Genomic DNA, 22442 nt, shown 5'->3' with positions numbered 1-22442 from the left:
AGAAAAAGAGAAAAGAAATGACAATTGACAGCTTCTTTCAAGGAAGTGAAAAGAGAGCAAATGAAATAGAAATAGAAGATGAGGAAGAAGTTCCAGTGAATTGGACACAGCCTTTGGAAGATCTCAAAATTCAACTAACTCAAGAACTTCAGGAACTCAAAAAGCAATCAAGAGAGGCAGAAGAGACTGAAGACAATTTGAAAAAGGAAATCCATGAACTAAAACAAGAAAATAAAGTCTTAAAAGCCAGAATTGGCCAGCTTGAAAATGAAGCAAAGAAGGCAAAAGATGATCTACAAAGAAAATCAGACCAGAAGGAGAAGGATGACCAAAAAGCAAGGGATGAAATTCATTCTTTAAAAAATAGAACTCAACAACTAGAAGCAAATGACTTCACAAGGCAGCAAGAATATATAAAACAAAATAAAAAAGATTGACAGAGGAGATAATAAATTGATGTAAGGAGCTTACATAAAGCACCTTATGTTCAGTCCTTTTAGTCAGGTCTCACTTTGTGACCCCATTTGGAGTTTTCTTGGCAAGGATACTGGAGTGGTTTGCCATTTCCTTTTCTAGCTCATTTAACAAATGAGGAAATTGAGGCAAACAGGTATAAGTGATTTGCCCAAGGTCACACAGTTATAAGTGTCTAAGGCTGGATTTGAACTCAGGTGCTTTATCCATTGCACCACCCGGCTGCCCAAAGCACTTTATACAAGTAAGGATTTGTTTTTATTTGATACTTCAATTAAGTTGGATAGGGCAGTTATTATCCTGTACTTGTCTATATGACAGACAAGGAAACTGAGGCAGAAGAGTGGTAAAATAATGCACACAAAAGTCATACAGATCTTAACTAAAGAAGAAATTGGAACTTATACTCAGTTCTCTTCCCTTCTAACATTCCTTCTTTAACGCAATGCTCAGACCTGTACCAGGGCACTATGGTGGCTTACAGTTGGAAGGGACTCAACAGCTCATTCATTATCTCCTTGGGACTCTCCTTTCTCGAGGAGATCTTGTTCTGTTTTTTCTAAGGTGCCTTTGAGATGCCGGCTTCTCTGGGAAAAAAATCCAGCCCTAAATGGGCTCTTGCTGCAGGGACAAATATGATGGCCAACTGACTATGTTTTGATAAATATGGTTGGGAAGTCCATGCTTAATGACATTCCCCTGTGGTGAGCTGGGCTGGTTCAGGCTCTTCCAGGTCAAAGAGAAATGCACAGATGGTCAGATAATAACAACTCCTATTTCTACATAGTTTGAAGGTTTAACCAAGTACTTTCCTCACAGTGACCCTGGCAAGTTATTATTATAAATGTTGCTTTCCCCATTTTTTGATACTAAAATTGAGGTTCAGAGAGATGGGAAGAGGCTAGGTTTTGATTGAGAGCTAGCAAATGAAACCTGGGGTGATGGAATCACCACCAGCTCCTATTCCATGGAAGGTGCCCCCAGACAGGCTATGATACTTTATAAAGGTTCTTAGGATTCTCAGCTTTGGTTCAACAGACCCTGTTTGATCAAGGACATGCTTGGCCAGTCCTGGTAGCCCATAATCAGAGAGATGAGCAGTTGATCTGTGGAGCCTGGGAGTAGCAACCCTGCCACAATTCCTGGGGAGGGCACCAGCTTCTTTCCCATTCTGAGGCTGCTGATCCAAGGAGGGAGAGTACAGCTTTGGGCTATATTGTGTAAGCTGACCCATTATCCTGAAGTGTTTGAGCAGTGCCTTCTGGAAGAAAAAAGAGCACAGTGAATGTAAATGTAGAAGTGTGTTCTGTATGGTATGGTTGACCACAGAAGGATACGATTTGAAAAAAATAATGGACCGGCTTACTATTTGTATTGATGTACTCTATTGCTCTGTAGATTCTTGCTTCATTGTGGAAAGAAGTAGATTTTTCTTATGAAATGGGGCTTTGGGGTCCTGTGTTTAACTTATGAATGAGCCAAGTGCTAGAGTTGGACAAATGTTAAGTTTAGACATCCTGCTTTCTGATCACATCGGTGCAAAGCATCCCTTCTCAAATCCTTCATGCCTGGGATTTGGATGACTCATAAGAGTGTTAGAACAGGAAGGGACCTTGGAGGTTTAGGGGCTTTTTTTTGGTCCAACCCCTCCTCATCTCACAGAAAGGGAAATAGAGGCCCAGGGAGGAATGCCATAGTTTAGAGTCAGTGACTAAATGACATACTTGGGACTAGAACCCAAGCATCCTGACTTTCTGCCTCCTCCCACTGCTGTGCACCCTCTAAATAACTTACAGCTGTTCATGGTATCTGAGATTCCATACTGTTGAAAGGGAGTGGTTTTGCAAAATAAGGAATAAAAGTCAGGTCCTGAATCCCAAATGTCCAGGACTTTTGGAACTGAATCATGTTCTTGCTATCCACCCCCCACTCTCAGTAGGAATGAGAATCCCTGACATTTGTTCATCACTTTCCCATCTGTTATTCTCATTTTAATGGTTGATTGGATCCTCAGAATGACTTATGAATTTCATAGACAAGATTTTTGTCTTCGTTCTACCTGTTAGGAAATTGATGGGAGCAGCTAGGTGACTCAGTGGACACAGAGACAGGCCCACAGATCAGAGATTCTAGGTTCAAATCTGGCCTCAAGACACTTCCTAGCTGTGTGACCCTGGGCAAGTCACTTCACCCCCATTGCCTAGTCCTTAACCCTCTTCTGCCTTAGAACCAATCTATGGTATTGATTCTAAGATGGAAGGTACAGCTTTAAAAAAAATTGAGGTTCAGGGAGCTGATTTACTCAAAGTCACAAGACTGTTTAGCAGAGCAAGGTTCATAATAATAATAACTCCTATTTCTAGAGTATTTCATAGCTTACTAAAGCACTTTACATAAATTATCTCATTGAATTGCCACAACAACCAAATGAGACAGGTACTACAACTATTATTAATCTTCATTTTATAGATGAGGAAACTGAAGTTCAGAAAATGTAAAAGATCTACCTCTAGTCACACAACTAGTTAGTGTCAGAGGTAATCCCTGAACCCAATTTTTTCTGACCCCAAGGGCAGCACACTATCCATTCTCCATCATGCTGCACCTGACTCCTAGTCTAGGGTTCTTTACCTTATCCTGCCTTGCTGCTAAATATAATCCTCTTGGTATATATAATGATTCACTCCTGGGAGAGGGTCTCATGGTGATTGTGGTAATAACTTACATTTCTATAGTGTTTTTAAGCTTACCGAATTCTTTCCTCACAGTGGGAAGGTTGGCAATGCAAATTCATATGACCATAGGAATTGAGATCGGGAAATCCAACCTTATTCTTTTATAGATGAAACAAGTAAGGCTCAGGGGAATGACCATTCCAAGGTCAACCAGTAGCAAGAGCCAGGATTCAAAACCAGTTCCCTAGACTCCAAAATCTAGTGTTCTTTCCACCATATCCAATTATTATCCCCATTTTGCAGGTGTGGAAACTGAGGCTTAGAGAAGGAAAATGGCACAGGTAACAACAGTAAGTGGCAGAGGAAGAGCTGAAATACCCTGATTAGAAGATGAAGTGGTCTGTGCTAGGCTGCCTTGGGGAGAACAATGACACTCATTTTTGCCAGTAATTGGACAGGACGTGATGAATGGCCCTGTTCCAATCTTAGAATAAGGAGGCTTGTAAGCTTCATCCCTTGCGTCCCTGGGGGAGAGAAGACACAGACGTGGAGAGACTGATTCCGAGGGTGGCTAATCAGACTGGGTCACGACTCATCTCTGAAGTCTTGGGGATGGAGGATGAGTTGTCTCTCTAACACCAGCCAGGAACTTATGTCCTTGTTCTGTCACCATCTTTAATTCTGAAATTATTATTTTGACCCTAAAAAAAATTCTAGGACATTTAGGTCTAATGTTCCCAAGACTGAGACAGATCATTTCAATATTTGCTAGTGGGTGATGGAAACAGTCCTCTGTGACCAAGAGGTCTTTAACAGTATGGTACATTGGAAAGAACATTAAGGGTCAAACGAATTGAATTAGAATTCTGGGGCTAACAACACCAGCTTAATGATCTTTTCTTATTTATAAAAAGGGGAATGTAATACTTGTACCATTTATCTTTTGTATATAGGCTCTGGATTTACTCTCCCAATCTGCACACATTGGCAGTTTGGGTTCTCAGACCTGGCTACCATGACTTCTAGGGGGTCTCCCTGAGAGTGGGGAGTTGTTTAGAATGCTGGAGCTCATGAGTTCCCATTGGTGTGTTCCCCCTTCCAGGTATTAGCTGATCTCAATTAGTCAGACAGTATTTAGAAAGGAATATTTACTTAAATTGTACAGTAGGAGCAATTAATACAAAACATGCGCTAGAATTCTGTGAAACATTCTCTCATCAGTACATTGAGAGCCCAGGGAAAAGTGGGTTCAAGCTTAGAGAGCATATGTGGTAAAGAGATAATTCAGAGATCCTGGAAGTCTTTTCTTCCCTTCTTGAGAGTTTCTTCTCAACATCCTTGATGGATGATGAGGTTTCTCTTAGGCATGAGAAGTTTGTTTTTTTTTTTTCCTTTTGGGGCTTTTTGGGGAGCCTTAAATCTACATCATAATTTGTTCATGGCTCTAGATACAGAAACTACCATCACTTGTTTTAAGTACCCTGCTAGGACTTTGATGAGAAGATGGGAAATCCAAAATCTTCTTGACCTCCTCAGGGCAGGAGGCAAGGTTCCCTCCTCTCCCAAGTGATCCCTTATCAAGCTGTTGACTGAAATACTCTCCTGACTCACTGCTTGCTTGAATCTCTGAAGTCCCAGAGGGTGAGACTAACTCCATCCTGCCAATCCAAACAGATTTCCTGTAGCATCTAGGAGTCCAGACCTTGTTCACACCCATTTTACACCCAGTTCATCTGAGGTATGTTCTCACCTGATGAATGCATCAAGGCGTCAGTAGGGTGATTTTGATTTCACCCTTAAATTTACATGAGTATTACAAAGAAACTACTTTGTAAACTTTAAAGTACAATATGCATGTAAGTTATTATTGTTGTTAACTTTATTATTCTTGGAGTCACAGGTGAGAGTTGGGTGAGATTTGCTTAACTCTGCCTCACTTAAATCTAACTCACACACAAGTCAGGACATAATCCTCATGATGTCATTGGATTTCTCCAAAATAAAGGACAAGCAGCAACAGTCCTTATTATAATTGGCCCATTTGGCCTCTCAGAATTTCGATGGGGTAATGAGTCTTACTGGTTGTCTAATAATGTCTATTGATTTTCTTTTCTTACAGATAAGTCGACAGAAGATTACAATTCATCCAACACTTTGGTAAGCCTTTGTTTCCCATTTTAAAACTAGTAGGTATAGGGTATGGGAAGTTTCATTAACGAGTGAGGGTTTTTGATATCTTCAAACCGGTGGGTGGTTATAATAGGGAATACAGCAGAATTTAAAGAAGGACCTAGGGGGACGAGGACACTGAAGATGGTAGGGGAGAGGTGAATGTAATTTATAAAGCACTGATTAGAGGTCTGCAGAACTGGGTTCTAGCCTTGGATCTGCCATTAATTTGATAAGTAAACTTTCCCTTTGCTCTGTGACCTGGACAGTTGTTTCCATATCTGTAAACTAAGAGAGTTGGATTCCATGACTACTGTGGCCTTTTCCAGTTTGGAAGTTCTTTCCAGGCCTAATTCTATATTCTAAGAGCTGTTCTAGCTCTAATAGTATGGCCTAAGGTCCTTCAGAGCTATTAACATTTGTTTTATAGGGTTTTTTTTTTCCTAGCTCTGACTTCTTTGTTCCGAGTCTTTTTCTATCTCTGACTTTCTGTGACTTTGAAAATAGGTAGCCTTGCCATGTGTTTAGGAAAGTGGCCTGAGGTTCTTTAGTGCCATATGGCAGATAGGATGGTACCAACTCAGCAAAAATCCCATACTGGGAGCACTTTAGTAACTAATAAAATAGGTAGGCTGTGCCAACTCCATTCTTTTGACCTTTTGGTATAGCCCTGAATCTCTCACTTTCTGTGTCTAGCTATCTTTTTATCTAGATATAGATGTTGAAATCTATGCATACAGATCTATATCTACTCTTTTTTGAAGGGAAAGAAAGGGAGGAGGGAAGAGAGTAAACATTTATTAAATTAAATATAAGCTCAATGTGTCCCAGGCAGACATTTAATTAATTCCAGGAGGCAGCTGGATGGTGCAGTGGATAGAGTGGCAGGCCTGGAGTCTGGAAGACTCATCTTCTCTTAGTTCAAATCTGGCCTGTGTGACCCTGGGCAAGTCACTTAACCCTGTGTGCCTCAGTTTTCTCATCTAGAAAAGAAGCTGGAAAAGGTAATGGCAAACTACTCCAATACAAGATGTGATTGAAATGACTGAACAACAACAATAACATCTTCCGGGCCCTGTGCTAAGCACTTTATAAATATTATCTCATTTGAACAATCCTGGGAGGTAGATGCTGCTATGATCCTATTTTATAGGTGAGGAAACTGAGTCAGTGGTTGAATGACCTGCCCGGGACCACACAGTAAGGGAGGATTTGAACTCAAGTCTTACTGACTCCAGGCCCAGAACTACGTAGCTCCCTATGGGGAAAAGGGGAAAAAAATACTCCTAAGAAGAAAGTAGCATTTATAATAATTCTTTAAGGGTTCCCTATACTTAATATGTATTATCCCTAATATGTTTGTCCAGAAATTTATATTTTTCAGAGTCCTTTCATATCTGTTATGATTCTTTTTGCCAGCAATTGTTAAGCACCTGGTACCCACAGATCTATGTGTGATGCATGGCAAGATTATAATGTGTACAGATATGGAAACTGAGGTCTAGAGAAGCTACATAATCTAGTGGAAAGAACACAAGATTTGGAGTCAGAGGATTTAGGTTTAAATTTAGGCATTTGACCTTGGTCAAGTTCCTAACCTTCTCTTGGGCCTCAGTTTCCTCACCTGAAAAACTCTACTGAATGATCTCTAAAAAAGCCTTTTCCATTTTGAGTCTCATGATGTTGTTCTAGGTCTGAGATTGTGCATGTAGGAAATGGTAGCCTTGTGACTCAACCCAGGCCATCGACTAAGGTTCATGCCTCCTTCTGCCGTGCCATGAGGCCTCCTGTAGGATGGGAGGGGGCACCCTTCAGCCAGTGTGGACGGTGCCTTTGTTTTTAGCTCAAGGGATTAAGCGTACAAAAGTCCAGTTGTAGCTTATAAGCTGTTCTTGACCAAAGTCCAGTTTAGCATGGAGAATAAAGCAGGTTACACTTTTCTGTGGGGCATGTGTGGACTCCAACAAGTAGGCCAGTAAAGTCTAGGACTCAAACACTATCTCTTGAACACAATGAAAAGTGTTTTCCCGCCCTTCCATCACTGTTCGTGGTGTTCCTCATGCCTATGATGTCATCTCTGCTTCCCATTTCTGTTTGGTGAAATTTATCTCATCCTTCAAGGTGCAATTCAGGTACCTTCTCCTCTGTGAGGCTTCCTTCATAGCTCTCTCCTGGTGAAAATGATCCTTCTTTCTTCTGTCCCACCTTTTAATCATTTTGCATTATAACTATTATGGAAGAGAGTATGGAATGGACTAGGCCCTTGAGTCCTCTTTCAGCTGGGAGAGCCTGTGATTCTTACCTTGGAACCCTTTTGTCTTTTGAAACATTGATGCGAGTTACCAATGAGATGGTTGGCCCAGGTTTACCCCCCAATGTGGGAACATTGGCATGGGCAGATAATCCTTGGGAAGGATTAGCCTCAGGCTTTTTGAGTCTGTCTGTGAATGGTCGGGTCCCCATCCCTGTGCTAAGTCTTATCCCCACAGAGTGGGACTGATCTCGTGTTTGCTTCTCACATAGAATGTGAAGAGTGTGTCTGAGACGCCTGCAGTCCCTCCAGTTTCAGAGGATGAAGACGATGAGGATGATGCTGCTCCCCCTCCAGTCATAGCACCTCGACCAGAGCACACTAAATCCGTGAGTTCTTGAGGGTCTGGACCCAGCCCTTCTGCTGTCCTATGAATGAGTGGAGGTAGAATATTGGAGGGGAGAAAGGGTACCCTTAGGTACCCAAAGGCTAGGGGCTGGTTGGGAGACATTGTTGGTTTTTGCAGCTGATACATATATCCATTCTGTGACATAGTGGACAGAGAACTGGCCTCCAAAAATGGAACATGTAGGGTCAGAGCCTGTCTCTGATACAAACTGGCCTGTGTGACCCTGAAGTCACTTAACCCTCCCTGTGTTCTAGGTAATTTTTATAATAATTCTAGGTAAATTTAATAATTTAGTAATTTAATAAAATAAAAATTCTAGATAAATAATAATTCTAGGTAAATTTTGTTTAAGAATGTAAATTGTAGAGATGGTGCTGATCTGCATTAGAGAAATCTGAGTTTCCTCCACCAGTGAAATCTCCTATCTTATCCCTCTACTTATCCTTTTCTCTATTCTTATAACTAAATTTCTTTTAAAATGAGGGGAAAATATGGGGCAGCTGGGTAGCTCAGTGGAGTGAGAGTCAGGCCTAGAGACAGGAGGTCCTAGGTTCAAATCTGGCCTCAGCCACTTCCCAGCTGTGTGACCCTGGGCAAGTCACTTGACCCCCATTGCCCACCCTTAACAATCTTCCACCTATGAGACAATACACCGAAGTACAAGGGTTAAAAAAAAATGAGGGGAAAATATAGATTTTATCAGCACTTGGACTCCTAAACCTCAGTTTCTTTATTTGTAAAATGGAGGTAATAATGCTTATATTATCTTTCTCACAAGGTAGGGGAGGAGGATTTGTGCTTTGTAACTAGAGAGATATTTTCCAATTATTTCAACTGATCTCTAAAATCATCCATTAACATTATCATTGTCATCTTTTTTGTTTTTCTTTTTTCAGTTACATCTAGAAACAATTTTTGATGGTTGTTTTTTTGACATTTTAAAATTCAGATTTTTCTCCCCCTCCAGGAGGTGAATAGTCTGATATAGGTTATACCTATGCTTTCAAGTTATACATTTTTCCATATTCTCATGTCATGATAGAAGATACAGATCACACATTCAGTAGAAATCTCACATCATCATCTTCATAGAGAAGAAATAATAATAATTTGTTGTTTAGTAGCTTCTGACTTTTTGTGACTCCATTTGAGGTTTTCTTGGCAGAGATACTGGAGTGGTTTGTCATTTCCTGCTCCAGCTCACTTAACAGATGAGGAAACTGAGGCAGATAGGGTGAAGTTGCCCATGGTCACATAGCTAAGAAGTGTCTAAGGCCAGATTTGAACTCATGAAGATGAACTTTTCTGATTCTAAGCCCAATGCTCTATTCACTATGCCACCTAGCTGCTGCTGCTGCTGCTAATAATAATAATAATAGCAACAACAACAATAATAATAGCTAAATTTTATATAGCATTTACTCTGTGCCAGGCACTGTGCTATGCACTTTACAATTATTATCTTATTCAATCTTCACAACAATCCTAAGTGCTGTTGTTATCCCCATTTTACATTTGAGGAAACTGAGGCAGGCAGAGATTAAGTGGCTTCACATAGCTAGTCAGTATCTGAAGCTGAGTTTAAATTCAAGTCCTCCTGACTCCTGGTCCATTGCTCTGGTCCCTGTGCTGCCTAACTGCCTATAGAAAGTCATCAAAATTTTCAACCCATTCTCGAGAAGTATTTATTGAATACCTGCTGAGGGTAAGATGCATTCAACCCTGGGAAAGTCAGAAAGAGAAATTACTTCATGTTCCTTGCTTTCAAGGCTCCTTTTATGCTTTAAAGATAAGACACACAGTAATAACCAACTACAACAAAAATTAGAATGTGTTAAGAGAAAGTGTCAGGAAAAGCTTGAGTAAAGATCATGGCAGGATGGGAAGAGGGAATCAAGGAGGGCTTCATGGTGGAAGTTGGATGTGCATTAAGCCTTGAAAGAAGGGAAGAATTTCACAAAGCTGAGATAGGAATGGGAGGTTTGGAGGAGGAGGAGGAGGAAGTCTGTTCTATCCTTGACAGGAAGCCTGACCAAATACAAGAAAGGAAAAAAGGGCAGGAGATGATGAAGGAATGGCAAATTTCATGATATGATGGGAAGAGCATTGGTTTCATAATAATAATAATAGTTAACATTGATATGTTTTTTTCTCTTTCTTGTTCCTTTTGAGAACGTACAATTTTTATTAGGAAGGTAAATTGTATTCCCAATAAATAGTAATAGTATTAAAATAAAATGAAACAATTACTGTCTGGATGTTAACCCCTGTAAAAGGGGTTAAAAGCCACATTGAGCTGGAAAAGCAGTTCAAGCATAGGACTGGTCTGTTTGGAAAACACTTGCAAGCACCTTACAGATAATCTCTCATTTGATCTTCAAAACAAGTCTATGAAATAGGTTCTTTTATTATCAGCAGCACTTTATAGATGAGGAAACTGAGGCCAGTTGTTTGTTTGTTTTCTAAATAAAGAACTTCTTGACTAGCCAGGTAGTATAGCAGAAAAGGTACTAGACTTGGAGTCAAGAAGACCTGAGTTAGAATCTGCCCTGTTAAGTCACTTTTCCTCTCTCCAGCCTCAGTTTCTTCATCTCTAAAGTGGGGTTGATAACAGCACCTACCTCCCTGGATTGGTGTGAGGATCAAATGAAATAACATATTTAAAGTGCTTTGAAAACTTTAACACACTATATGTAATAAATGCTATTTTTACAACCATTATTATGATGATGATCATCATCGGTGTTATTATTGTAGTCTGAAAATGAAGGTTTAGATCCTTATTTATGCTACTTGTTACCTGTGTGGTCTTGGGCAAGTCCATCCCATCCATTGGCTTTCATTTTCCTCATCTGTAAATGTCAGAGAATTGACCTAGAGGATCTCTTGGGCCTCTTCCACTTCCAATGGTCATAGACTTGAGGTTGGCTGCTGTGATGGAGAGTATTTGTAGGGAAATGGTAGGAGATAAAGCTGGAAGGACTTCTTATTTATCCCTGCCCTGCCCTCTCCCATGGGTCTCCAGCCTTCCTTCCACCAAAGTTATCTTAAGTACTGCCAGCATTATTTAGTTTTAGGCCGAAATGAGTCATTCTCATCTTCTCTTGGGAAATGGGTAATCATCATTCTGCAAAATGTGCTTGAAATTAGCAGCACTGGGCAAAAGAAACCACGGGCATGTGAAACCATGGAGTGTGATGGATGGCATCCCGGGAGATTTATAACCACCGTAGCTCTAATCCACCATTAAACTCTTCACGTGCTCAATATCAGCAGCACTTCTTTAGCCTTCCTTTTGAGACCTCTAGAGCTTTGAGCTGTGGCAGCTCCATTTCTGTTGGTCACGGAGCCCGGAGACCTGATGTCTAGACTAGGCTCTGCCATTCACTCATGGGTATGACTTTTGGGACCTTTTCTCTTTGTCTCAGTGTAGAATCACAGATCAGGATCTTGGTATTACACAAATATCTTGGGGAGATCCAGTCCTTACATTTGATGTCAGAATGTGATGTGGATGCCTGAGAAAATGAAGAATTGATTATCAGGAAGGGTGCCTTGTTCCTTTTTCACTATTCCTATTTAAAAATATAGAAACTAGGGGCATCTGGGTAGCTCAGTGGATTGAGAGTCAAGCCTAGAGACGAGAGGTCCTGGGTTTAAATACGGCCTCAGACACTTCCCAGCTATGTGACTCTGGGCAAGTCACTTGACCCCCATTGCCCACCCTTACCACTCTTCCACCTAGGAGCCAATACACAGAAGTTAAGGGTTAAAAAATAAAAAATAAATAAAATAAAAATATAGAAACTAATCCTGAGTTCAAATCTAGCCTCAGACATTTTCTAGCTATGGACCCTGGGTAAGTCACTTAATCCCCACTGCCTAGCCCTTACCACTCTTCTGCCTTGGAACCAATATATATGTATGCATGTATATATGTATAGATATATATTTTTAAGTTAAAAAAATTTATTGATACAGTAACTTATTAATAAAAAAGGCATACAAAACCGAAAGACACCATTTACTAGTGTTTTCATTTCCTGTAAAATAAATGCTCTAATCTATACTATAGTGTTAGTTTTCCCAAAATACTAGAACATGCACACAATCATGAGATGCAAACAAGAAAATGATTTAGGCAACTGAATATAGGAGAAATTATTTGTGAATTAGGAGTTGGGTGGGAGACTTGGGGGCCCAGGCTTGATATTGCCATTGGCTTATTATGTATGTAACCTTGAACAAATCATTTCCCTGCTTGATGAAACTTGGAGTAGAAATTTAAAAATGTAGTAATTACCTTATATAACTCTTTGCCTGATCTAGGAATTTCTTCTACAGTATCCCTGACCATCTACTATAGCCTCTCTTAGTGATGGGGAACTCCCTGCCACTTAAAACCACCTCTTCCATTCTGTTTGCTGGGATCAGAATTGATATTTTAATATATTCTCCCACAGTTTTGCCCTTTGAGTGCCATAGAGAATAAGGTGGTTCCCTCTCCTATGTATGAACTGTCCTTGGGCCATTTGATAACAATGATTACATTCCTCCTAAATCTTGGTTTTTTTCCAGGCTGAAAATCCTTTTAGCTGTTCTTCACATGGCACCATTTCTATTCCCATTACCTGGTTTCCTATCCTTGTTGGTCAGCCTTTCCCCCAAAATGTGGCCCTAGAATTGGATTCAGATCTCCAGGATAGAATCTGCCTTGGCAGAGGATATAGCCTGTCACCTCCTGGCCTGTGGGTGGGTGCTAGGCTTCTCTCCTTTGCAGACTCTGAGGTTCACTTTAGCTCTTTTAGCTCTGACATCACAGTGTTGGCTGCCAAAATAAAGGAAGTTAATTCAATGTTATCTTGTGTTAATTGAAAGCTTCCTCTGTAAAGTGAGGGGGTTGGACTAACTGATCTCTCTGGTCTTTTCTGGCTGTGGCATTCCATGGTTCAGATACTGCCGCCACCTGAAGATTTTCAAACCTGAGAAAAGAGGTATAAAAGAAGGAATTGTGTCTGTGAGCCAAGTGTATGCTTCTGTTCAAATAATTGAATAAGCACCTTGTGGATGGATTATAATGTGTATATTCAGAGATAGAAAATGAAACCATCCCTCCCTTGGCGGAGCCTACATTCTTCTGGTAGGGGGTGGAGGTAGAGATAAAGCATGGACACAAATAAAATCCAAGTAACACAAAGTACTTGTAAGTGGGAGAGAGTGTTTGCAATTTGAGAAGGGAGAGAGAATTAGGAAAGATTTCTTGGAGAAAGTGGCACCCAAGCTTTGTTCTGGATTCCAGAAGCTGGACTCAGAAAGGTAGCCCCAAGATTGCAAAGGCTGCAAAGGAACTTAGTGTATCAATGGAAATGGGAAAGAGTAGGATCAATGGTGCCACAGAGATACAGTTCTGGTCAAAGATTCCCATCTGTCAGCAAGTGACCATCTCTGTCCTCATGCCAAATCAATGGCGTATATATCCACAATACTTTCCAAGTTTCAAAGGCTTCTCCTGGCAGCCAGGTGACATAGTGGACAGAGAGGAAAGTCCATCCTCAAAGAGCCTTGGTCAAAGGGGGACAGTATCCTTGCTGCCTACATCATGTATTACTATGAAGAAATGTGCCTTGTAGGCCTTGTAGATATGGTCATTGTTGTGATTAGGGGAAGTGACTTGCTTAATGTCACATAGATAATAATGGATGAAACTAGACTTAAACCCAGGCTTTCTGATGCCCAAGATCCTGTGCCTTTCTATAGGGAACTTCATGCAGTGTCTGATTTCTTTGCAGGCCCCTCAGAGTATAACTAACAGAGAATCTTCAGAAGAGAATTTCAGAAATCAACACCTTGTTTTTTTCAAGGTTCCATTGTGATCTCATTCTTTGGGTCTTTCTGATTCTAGGTCTAGCACTCTGTACCCCTTAGCCTCTTAGAAAGATTAGTAGTATAATAATAAAATATTGGACCTGGAGGGGTTCATCTATGGTAGCTGGGTGGCACAGTGGAAAGGGAACTGGGCTGGGAGTCAAGGTGACCTGATTTCTTTCCTTTTTTTTTTTAATTTTTAATTTAATTTAAATTTTTTTCCATGGTTACATGATTCATGTCACCTCCCTTCCCTCCTTATTCTCCCCTCCTGGAGTTGATGAGCAATTCTTCTTGGTTATACGTATATTAGGGTGACCTGATTTCAAATCAAGCCCCAGATACTAATTGGGTGACTTTGGGCAAGTCATTTAAACCTCTATTTGTATCCATTTCCTCATCTGTAAAATGGGGATGATAACAGGGTCGTTGTGAAGTTCAAATGAGATAATAATTGTAAAACATTTAGCATAGTACCTAGCACATAGTGAGTGCTATATAAATCTTGGCTATTATTAATATTATTAGTATCTAGTCCAACTCAGTTACTAGATGATAAAGTGAAAGGAAGCAACTTGCCTAAGTTCACACAGGCGAAAAGAGGCAAAGTCAGGATTTTGAATCCTGGCCTTCTTACTCCAAATCCATGAATTTTTCCATTCTGCCACAATGCCTTCAATGTGGGTTAGAGACATTTGGGAAGGCTTCGCACACACAGAAGAGGCAGGAGCTTGAGATATATCCTGGTGGTGCCTGAAAGCCAGATGGTAACATTTGAGGACAGGCAATGAATGCCTGCTGGCATCTCGTATCCTAGACTTAAGGGTTCTTGTTCCTCCAACCAGGAAGCTCAGGCTATGAAAGGAGACTGAAATCTCATGTGGGAGTAAGGAGATAGATTGAGAAGAGAGCTGAGCTTTGGAAGAGACTTAGTGGGACCAAGGTTAGAATTGCTGTTGTCACCACTCTCTCTGATCTAATTTTGTATAGAATGCTCTCCTTGGAGCTTAAAACATAAAGCTTAGAATGTATGAGCCGGAAGGAACCTTAAAACGTGCAGTGTTAGAATTGAAAGGGAACTTAGAACATAGAATGTTACGAGTTCGAAGATACCTTAGAGATCATCTAGGTCTAATCCTCTCATTTTACAGGGGAGAAAACTGAAGCTCGTTGAGGTAATTTGTCTTGGCCAGGGCTAGACAGTCGCAGAGTGGTCCCCTGATTTCTGCCCCGATGTTCTGCTCCCATGTAGAGATTTGGGGCAGAGTCTCTGGACATGACCCCTCTTGCCCCTCCAAAGGGTGGGTAAGGCACCCTCAATAAAGCTTCTACAGTACCACATTCCTCTACTTTCCCGAAGAAATCAAAGGCAGGGCTTCAAAAGCGACAACTGATCTCCTGTTCAGGGACTTGGTGCCATGAGGCATCACCTTGTTCTGGTTTCTAGAATGTAGAAGGATCGGATTCTTCTCCTTCCCTTCTCTCTGTTTGGTCTCATGGTGTTAATGCCCCCTTTCTCTCTCCCTTGCTCACTTGTAGAAAGTGCTTGCCTTGGCTAGGGAAGTTGCTAAATGAAGGGGATGGGAGAGGATTATGATGTAAAACACCCACCCCCAATAAAACTCTTTAAAAATAAAACAACAAAAAAAGAGAACTCATTTGTTTATTTTAAAAAGAGAATGTGTTGGAACAGGTAGGATGCAATGAACCGAGTTTATCAGGGTTAGTTCAATCATGTCTCCCCAGCCCCAGCCAAGATCTTGGGTCTGAGAACTGGCCCCCAAACTTTTTCTTTGCTCAAGAAAACTGACCCCATTCTGGTTTCCCTGCCATCCAGGTGTACACACGGTCAGTGATCGACCCCATTCCTGTCACGCCAACTCGCGATGTGGCCACGTCTCCGATCTCCCCTACTGAGAATAACAACACTACCCCTCCAGACACCCTGACCCGCAATGCCGAGAAGCAGAAGAAGAAACCCAAAATGTCAGATGAAGAGATCTTGGAGAAATTAAGTAAGTGCTGGACATGGAGGTGGGAAGATGCGCTTAAGTCCAGCCTCAAACACTTTTACTGGCTTGCTAGCTGTCAGCCTCATCTGTAAAATGGGAATAATAATACCAGCTACCCACAGGGTTTTTATGAGGATCAAATGAGGCAACAAATAAATAAATAAATGGATGAATGAATAAATATATGTATATGTATATATATATATACACATATATATATATTTGTATATATGTAGATTGCTTTGTAAGAGCACTTTAAAAGCTTCAAAACCCTATATAAATGTTAGCTATTATTATGACACATATAGCCACATATACAGATTTCCTCTTTTCAAATGCAGCTGGTTAGTCAACTATTTATTAAGCACTTACAGTATGTCAGATAATTTCTGGGAGTACAAAGAAAGGCTAAAAAAAGCAGCTCTGCTTTTAGGGAGTTTCCAGCATTCACAATTCCTGCTGAACTGGGTTAAATTTTGGGCCCCAGGTAGACTGAACCTTTTGCTCCATGTGGTTCCCCCAAACCAGGACATGGCAAGAAGGGACTAGACATATTTTCTTAGACTCCAGGAGGGAGAAGTGAGGTGGGAATCTAATAATACGTATTCCTTTCACACCACATTAAGCCTTACTAAATGCTATTCTCACAACAGCCTTGTGAGATTGGTAGCATAAAAAACCCCCGTTTTACAGATGGAGAAACTGAGGCTCACGAGTCAAGGCAAAATGTTTTGACCATGGCTGCGTGGCTAATAGCTATTATACCTTCCTCTTGCTAATACACAGCTAGTAAACTTCTTGCTAATTAATATATAGTTAATATACAGTTGCTAATTGACAAGCTAATAGTTACACTTTCTCCTTGCTTGATTTCCAGTTCAGGATTCTTAATTTATCATGTCACCGGGGAAGGTAGATAACTCAGTGGCTAGAGAACCAACCAGGCCTAGAGACAGGAGGTCCTAGGTTCAGATCTGGCCTCATTCATTTCCTAGGGGCAAGTCACTTAATTCCCATTGCCTAGCCCTTGCCACTCTTCTACCTTGAAATTGGTTGTTAATATTGATCCTAAGACAGATGGTTAAAAAAAATTCACCATGTCACCATGCTGTCTGAAGAAATGGTTGTCTTTCTCAGTGATTTGAACATATATCTGGGGAATGAGCTATGCTTTTCCTGGCTAATAAGTTTAGAAATTACCTATTTTCAACTGAATCCAGTTAAATGCATTTCAGAGCCTCCTGTGTATAAGGGTACAGTCACTGGGTGATGAGGATTCAAAAACTTTTTTAGAAAACCAATTCCTGGCTTTTAAAGGTGCTTCCTTTCTATTATAGGAAACAGTATGTAAGAGAACACTAAGGAGAATCAGAGCTTGTCAAGGTTCTTGGGAAGAATGAAGTGGGGAGAGAGGTCCGATCAAAGGCCCAAACCCTTTCCCCCTCTCCCTCAGGGCCACCTGGAAAAATGTAGAAAGAATCTAACTCTGATTGGATTTAAAAAAAAAAATAACACATTAGGCTCCCAGGTGCTCAGCCTTGAGGCATTTGAACTTTTAGATGAAGCAGTCCCTACCCTGTGGGGGCTTCCAGTCTACCTTGGGAAAGGGCACATACATGGGAGTAAGGGGATGTGCCATAGCTAACATCTAGGGCAAGGGCTGGGAGAAATCCCTGGGCGATGGGATAAAGACTTCAGGGAGGAGGTAGAGTGGAAGCTGAGCCTCAAAGGATGGAGGGAAGGTCCTTAAAGAGGACTAAGGAGTCTAGAGAAGCCAGGCAGAGATGTTTAAGGGCTGAACAACAGTGGCTGGTCGTAATCACCATTTGTGTGGCATTATTCTAGAGGAATATAGTTTGGTGGGGACATGCCTTAAGAACCATAGGCGTCACTGCTGTGGGTCATAGTCTGCTTTATTTATCTGGGAGGCCACAGAGCTATGAATAGCCAACTCTTCTCTTCTAGATGTTCTTTAAAATACAGTAGTCTGTCTCTAGATTAATGGGAGCAGTTAGCTCAGACCAAGCCTGGGAATCTGTAGCCAGGGCAATGTTTGTGGGCTTTTTCCTCCACAAGGGGTCTTGCAGATTAAAGGGATTAACTCTGTAGCTCTGGGTTTTAAATGGGAAGATACACAAAGCTAAGGTAAGACAGACTCCTGATGGCTTTCAATGTGCTTAAGTCTATGCTGGGGTGGGAAGAGAGATAGGATAGCAGTACGTGTGTCCATAAAGTTTGGTGCCCCAAGTTGAATTTAATGCTGTATGTGGCACCTGATCAAGGTAAGTCAGCCAGTCAACAAGCATTCATTAACTGTATTCTAGGGAATACGAGGAAGGAAATACCAAAACCAGACTCTGACTTTAAGGAACATACATTCTAATGGGAGAGACAATATGTCAGTAGTTAGGGGTATATATAAGACATAGAGAAGAGATTAAAAATCTGAAAGGGAAAGGCATTAGCAGCTGGGAAGACTGGGAAAAGCCTCCTCCAGAAACAGGGGTTTGAGCTGAGTCTATAAGGGAGCCAGGGAAACTGGGGAGAGAGCATTCCAGGTCTGGAGGCCAGCCAATACAAAGATAAGGAAATAGGAGACAGAATGTCTTCTAAGCAACAAGAAAGGGGACAGTCTGAGTGTGGTGGTGATCAATCAGGACAGGCTTCATGGAAGGGTTGGGATCTTGTGCCAGGATTTTTAGATTGCAGACACCCTAGATCAGTGGTGCCAAACTCTGATAGAAATGGGGGTCACTAAACCACAGGTTTTGACTTTGAAAACTATGTGTTACTACCATTGCCTGTGTCCTATGGTAGTTTTATTTCTATTTGTTTAATATTTGTTCAGTATTACCCACTTTTGATCTGGTTTGGACCGCATTTGGGAACCTCTGCTATTCTCTCTCACCATTGCCTACTGTAGATTCTGAGTGGGAGGCTCTTTATTCCAGCCTTTTTTGGGGCTAGAGATGTGTCACTTTGTATTTGAGAGGTAGGAGGGAACAATGTCTCATCATTTCTGTTTCTGTCACAGGGAGCATTGTGAGTGTGGGTGACCCCAAGAAGAAGTACACTCGGTTTGAGAAGATTGGACAAGGGTTAGTAGGAGCTTTTTCTTGCCTGTTTTTCCCCCTTCCTTGGATGATTGATTTGAAGGATGGTTTGCTTATGTCTAAACCCCAAATCAGACTTCCAAAAAGCTACCTCTTTGGAGAAGTTCTGTCTAGTCTGAATGCTGACATCACTGGGTGGTGGCTACCTTGTGTGAATAGGAGGCCCAGAACCAGTCCTGTTCTAAGGAGAGGGCAACAAAATCATAGCACCACAGAGCCAGAAGGGGCCGTAGAAGTCAGAAGACCCAATTCTGCCTGATGCTTGGGTTCCCTGTCCAGCATCCCTGACAGAAGTAGTTTCTTTCTCTGCATAAATGCTTGACAGTGTCTCTCTGGCTGAACGTATTTACTTTACTCTGCTCTGATCCTCTTCCCTCCTCCTCTCATTCCCTTCTTCCCCCCCCCTCCCCCGGGAAGTAATTATGCTTAATGTGAGGGGGTGTCATTAGATGACCATACTTGCTAAATATATTCCCACAGGAAATGAGACTCATTTAGTCTGCAAGTGCCAAACTAGCCACCCAAATTGTAGCTCTTCCATTGTCAGCTATCCCATCTGAATGTGGACACCCTTTGGTTACCCTGTGGGGGTGGGAGGACTCAAGATGGACCCCATTTGAGAGGAGAGCAACGAAATTCTAGAATATCAGAGCTGGGTAGGTCTTAAGAAATCATCGTGTATTCCCTAGGCATAAATCCCCTCTAGAGAGAAACGGTCTTACTATCAGTTGGCTGGGAGCATCATCTTGCTGAAGGCCCCTTGGGGTAGCAGAACAGAGGCTGGTCTTGGTTCAGGAGACCTGAGATGGCACCCTGGTCCTGATATTCACTAGCTGTGTGACCTTGGGAGACTTGGTTTCTTCATCTGTAAAAATGAAGCTTGGAGGGGGCAGCTGGGTAGCTCAGTGGATTGAGAGCCAGGCCTAGAGGCAGGAGGTCCTAGGTTCAAATCCGGCCTCAGACACTTCCCAGCTGTGTGACCCTGGGCAAGTCACTTGACCCCCATTGCCTACCCTTACCAATCTTCCACCTATAAGTCAATACATAGAAGTTAAGGGTTTAAAAAAAAATTAAAAAAAAAAAGAAAAAGAAAAAAAGGGAAAAAAATGAAGCTTGGAGAGGAGATGCTTTTAGGGGGTGGAGGTGGGGACATGATCACTATCTCCAACTTTTTGAAGGGTTATCCTGAGGAACAACCATCCTAAGGCAAGGATACTAGAGTAATTTGCCATTTCATTTTTCAGTGTATTCTTTTGTCATACAATCAGTAGTTAAGTGACTTGCTCAAGGTCACACAGATTAGACTGTTTTTGGCCCCATTGGGAAGAACCAGGCGTGATGGGTAGAAATTACAAAGAAGTAAATCGAGGCTGATAGAAAAAAAACTTCTTAATACTTAGAGCCTGAAGTGAAATTGGGCTGCCTTACAGGTAGTGGGGTCTATAGCAGAGGCTGGATAACCATATGTCCAGTATGTTATAGATGAGATTCTTTTGGGGGCATGGCTTCTTCCAACCTTAAAATTCTTTGAAAATGTGGGTACAGCGACCCACATTATAGCCAGTTTCCATTTGGTGCTCATGTTGAATCCCCTGAAATAGTCACATGATTTGAATTTGCTTGACATATTTCCATTGAGCTGGAACCTTATTTTACACAATTATAACTTTGAATAGGGCAAATTAGCATATATGCAACCACTTCAATGGAATCATTATTCACACTAATCTGGACCTAGCTGTACCTGCCACATAGGATTGCTAGAAGGAACGGGCTTCTAGAAATGAAAGCTGTGGTGGGGATGTGAGCTGTGATTATTAGAGTCATAAAAATCTTAAAATGGGAAAATAATAGTCTAATCTCCCACTCCTTGTAAGACTGTCTTCTACAGTAACCCAGACCAATGTTCACAAGGCTTCTGCTCAGATAGGGTAATCTGTACTCTCAGGCAGCTTGTTCTATTGTGGGAAGGATGATTTTAAGAAGTGTTTTTTGTGACTTTTTTTTTTTTGAGCTGAAATCTGTCTTTTTGTCATTTGCATCCAAATGAGTTCTTCCTTCTGGGATTAAAAGTGGTACAAATAGGAAAAGCACAAACCTGGAGTCGGGAGAGTCCTAGGTTCAAATCCCACCTCTGACATTTGATAGCAGAGAGTAGAGAACTTGGAAACATTTACCTAAAGTGTGACCTTGGACAAGTCGACTTCTCTTAGTCTTAGTTTTGTCATCTGCAAAATGGAGATAATAATAGCACCCGTCTCCCAGAGCTGTTATGAGGATCAAATGAGTTATGTATAAAAGTGCTCTATAAACTTTTAAGTACTATAGAAAAGTTAGTTCTTATTCTTGGGACCAGTACTAGTAGTCATAGTAGCAATAGTAGTAGTAGTAGTAGTAGTGGTAGTCGTCGTCGTCATAATAGTGGTAGTAATAGTAGGAATACCAGTAGTAGTACTAGTAGCAATAATAGCTACTGTTGTAGTAGTAGTAACCATAGTAGTAATGGTAGTAGGACTAGTAGTAGTCATAATAGTGGTAGGACTAGTAGTAGTCTCAATGTCCTCATCTGTAATACGGGGATAATAAGTCTAAAGACTTTGCAGGGTTGTTGGAGGACCAAATGACATCTTCATAAAGCACTCAGTAAGCCTTATAAAAGCTATCTTGAAGCCCATTATTGTTCTTAGGATGATGGTCTTTCAGATATAGGCAGTGCCCGCTCTTTCTTTGCTCCTTCTAACACTGTTCGCTTACTATTGCTATCTCACCACTCTTCAGTCCCTCACAGATACTCTTCCTACTGAGGAGGTCTCCTTATTCATGGTCATTTATTCTGTCCTTCCCTACTTTGGGGGGAAGGGTTCCCTTATTCTCCCGTATAGAGCTAAATTGCTCCTCAAGAATGTTTCTTGGTTCCATTTGGCACTTGGTTTCCTCAGGATTTAGACTATGCAGGTCATCTCCCTATCTCCTTTCGACAAATCATTTCTCACATTTAAAAATATTTTTATTCTCTACTTAAATGGCCATGTTCTTGTGAGGTGTGTAAGGCAGGAATGAGTACCCTCATTTTAGAGTGAAGATATCAGAGACCCAGAAAAGGAAACTGGTCTGCCTAAAGTCACCCAGCAAGTGTGAACCTCGGTTAGAATGAGAGTTATTGTCATTTCAGAGATGCTTTCTTGCTCAGCACTCTTCCCTTCCCTCTCTCTTGTTCAACATTTTAAAATATGTACCTTATGCCATAAGGCCCCAGGAGCAGTAATAGCCCAATGGAAACTGTATAAATATAAATACCACTGCTGTCTTCTTCCTGGAATGAGAGAGGGAGAGGGAGAGGGAGGCAAAGAGAGAAGGGAGGGGAAAAGGAGATGAGAAAAAGAAAAAGGAAGGAAAAGGGAAGGGGGTGGGGGAAATGAGGGAGAGAGAGAGAGAGAGAGAGAGAGAGAGAGAGAGAGAGCTGTCTCTTATACA

At 41.3% G+C, this 22442-nt stretch overlaps 1 protein-coding gene across 8 annotated transcripts in view; it reads left to right on the top strand.

Annotated features, from left to right (window-relative positions):
* PAK1 (p21 (RAC1) activated kinase 1) overlaps positions 1-22442 on the top strand; it is a 73376-nt gene that overhangs the window by 10701 nt on the left and 40233 nt on the right. For 4 of the 8 annotated variants that reach the window (XM_044668172.1, XM_044668173.1, XM_044668169.1 and 1 more), the window contains exons 3-6: positions 5269-5306; positions 7842-7958; positions 15681-15858; positions 18890-18953. In XM_044668172.1, coding sequence (XP_044524107.1) covers positions 5269-5306; positions 7842-7958; positions 15681-15858; positions 18890-18953 — 397 coding nt within the window. Of the gene's footprint in view, positions 1-1667; positions 1695-5268; positions 5307-7119; positions 7133-7841; positions 7959-15680; positions 15863-18889; positions 18954-22442 lie in introns of all 8 variants that reach the window. The other 4 variants (XM_044668170.1, XM_044668174.1, XM_044668175.1 and 1 more) reach the window with 4 other exon arrangements.

Source organism: Gracilinanus agilis, chromosome 3, assembly GCF_016433145.1.
Source record: "Gracilinanus agilis isolate LMUSP501 chromosome 3, AgileGrace, whole genome shotgun sequence".
NCBI lineage: Eukaryota > Metazoa > Chordata > Mammalia > Didelphimorphia > Didelphidae > Gracilinanus > Gracilinanus agilis.
Note: the sequence above shows the minus strand (reverse complement) of the source record. Positions and strands in the feature narration are given on the sequence as shown.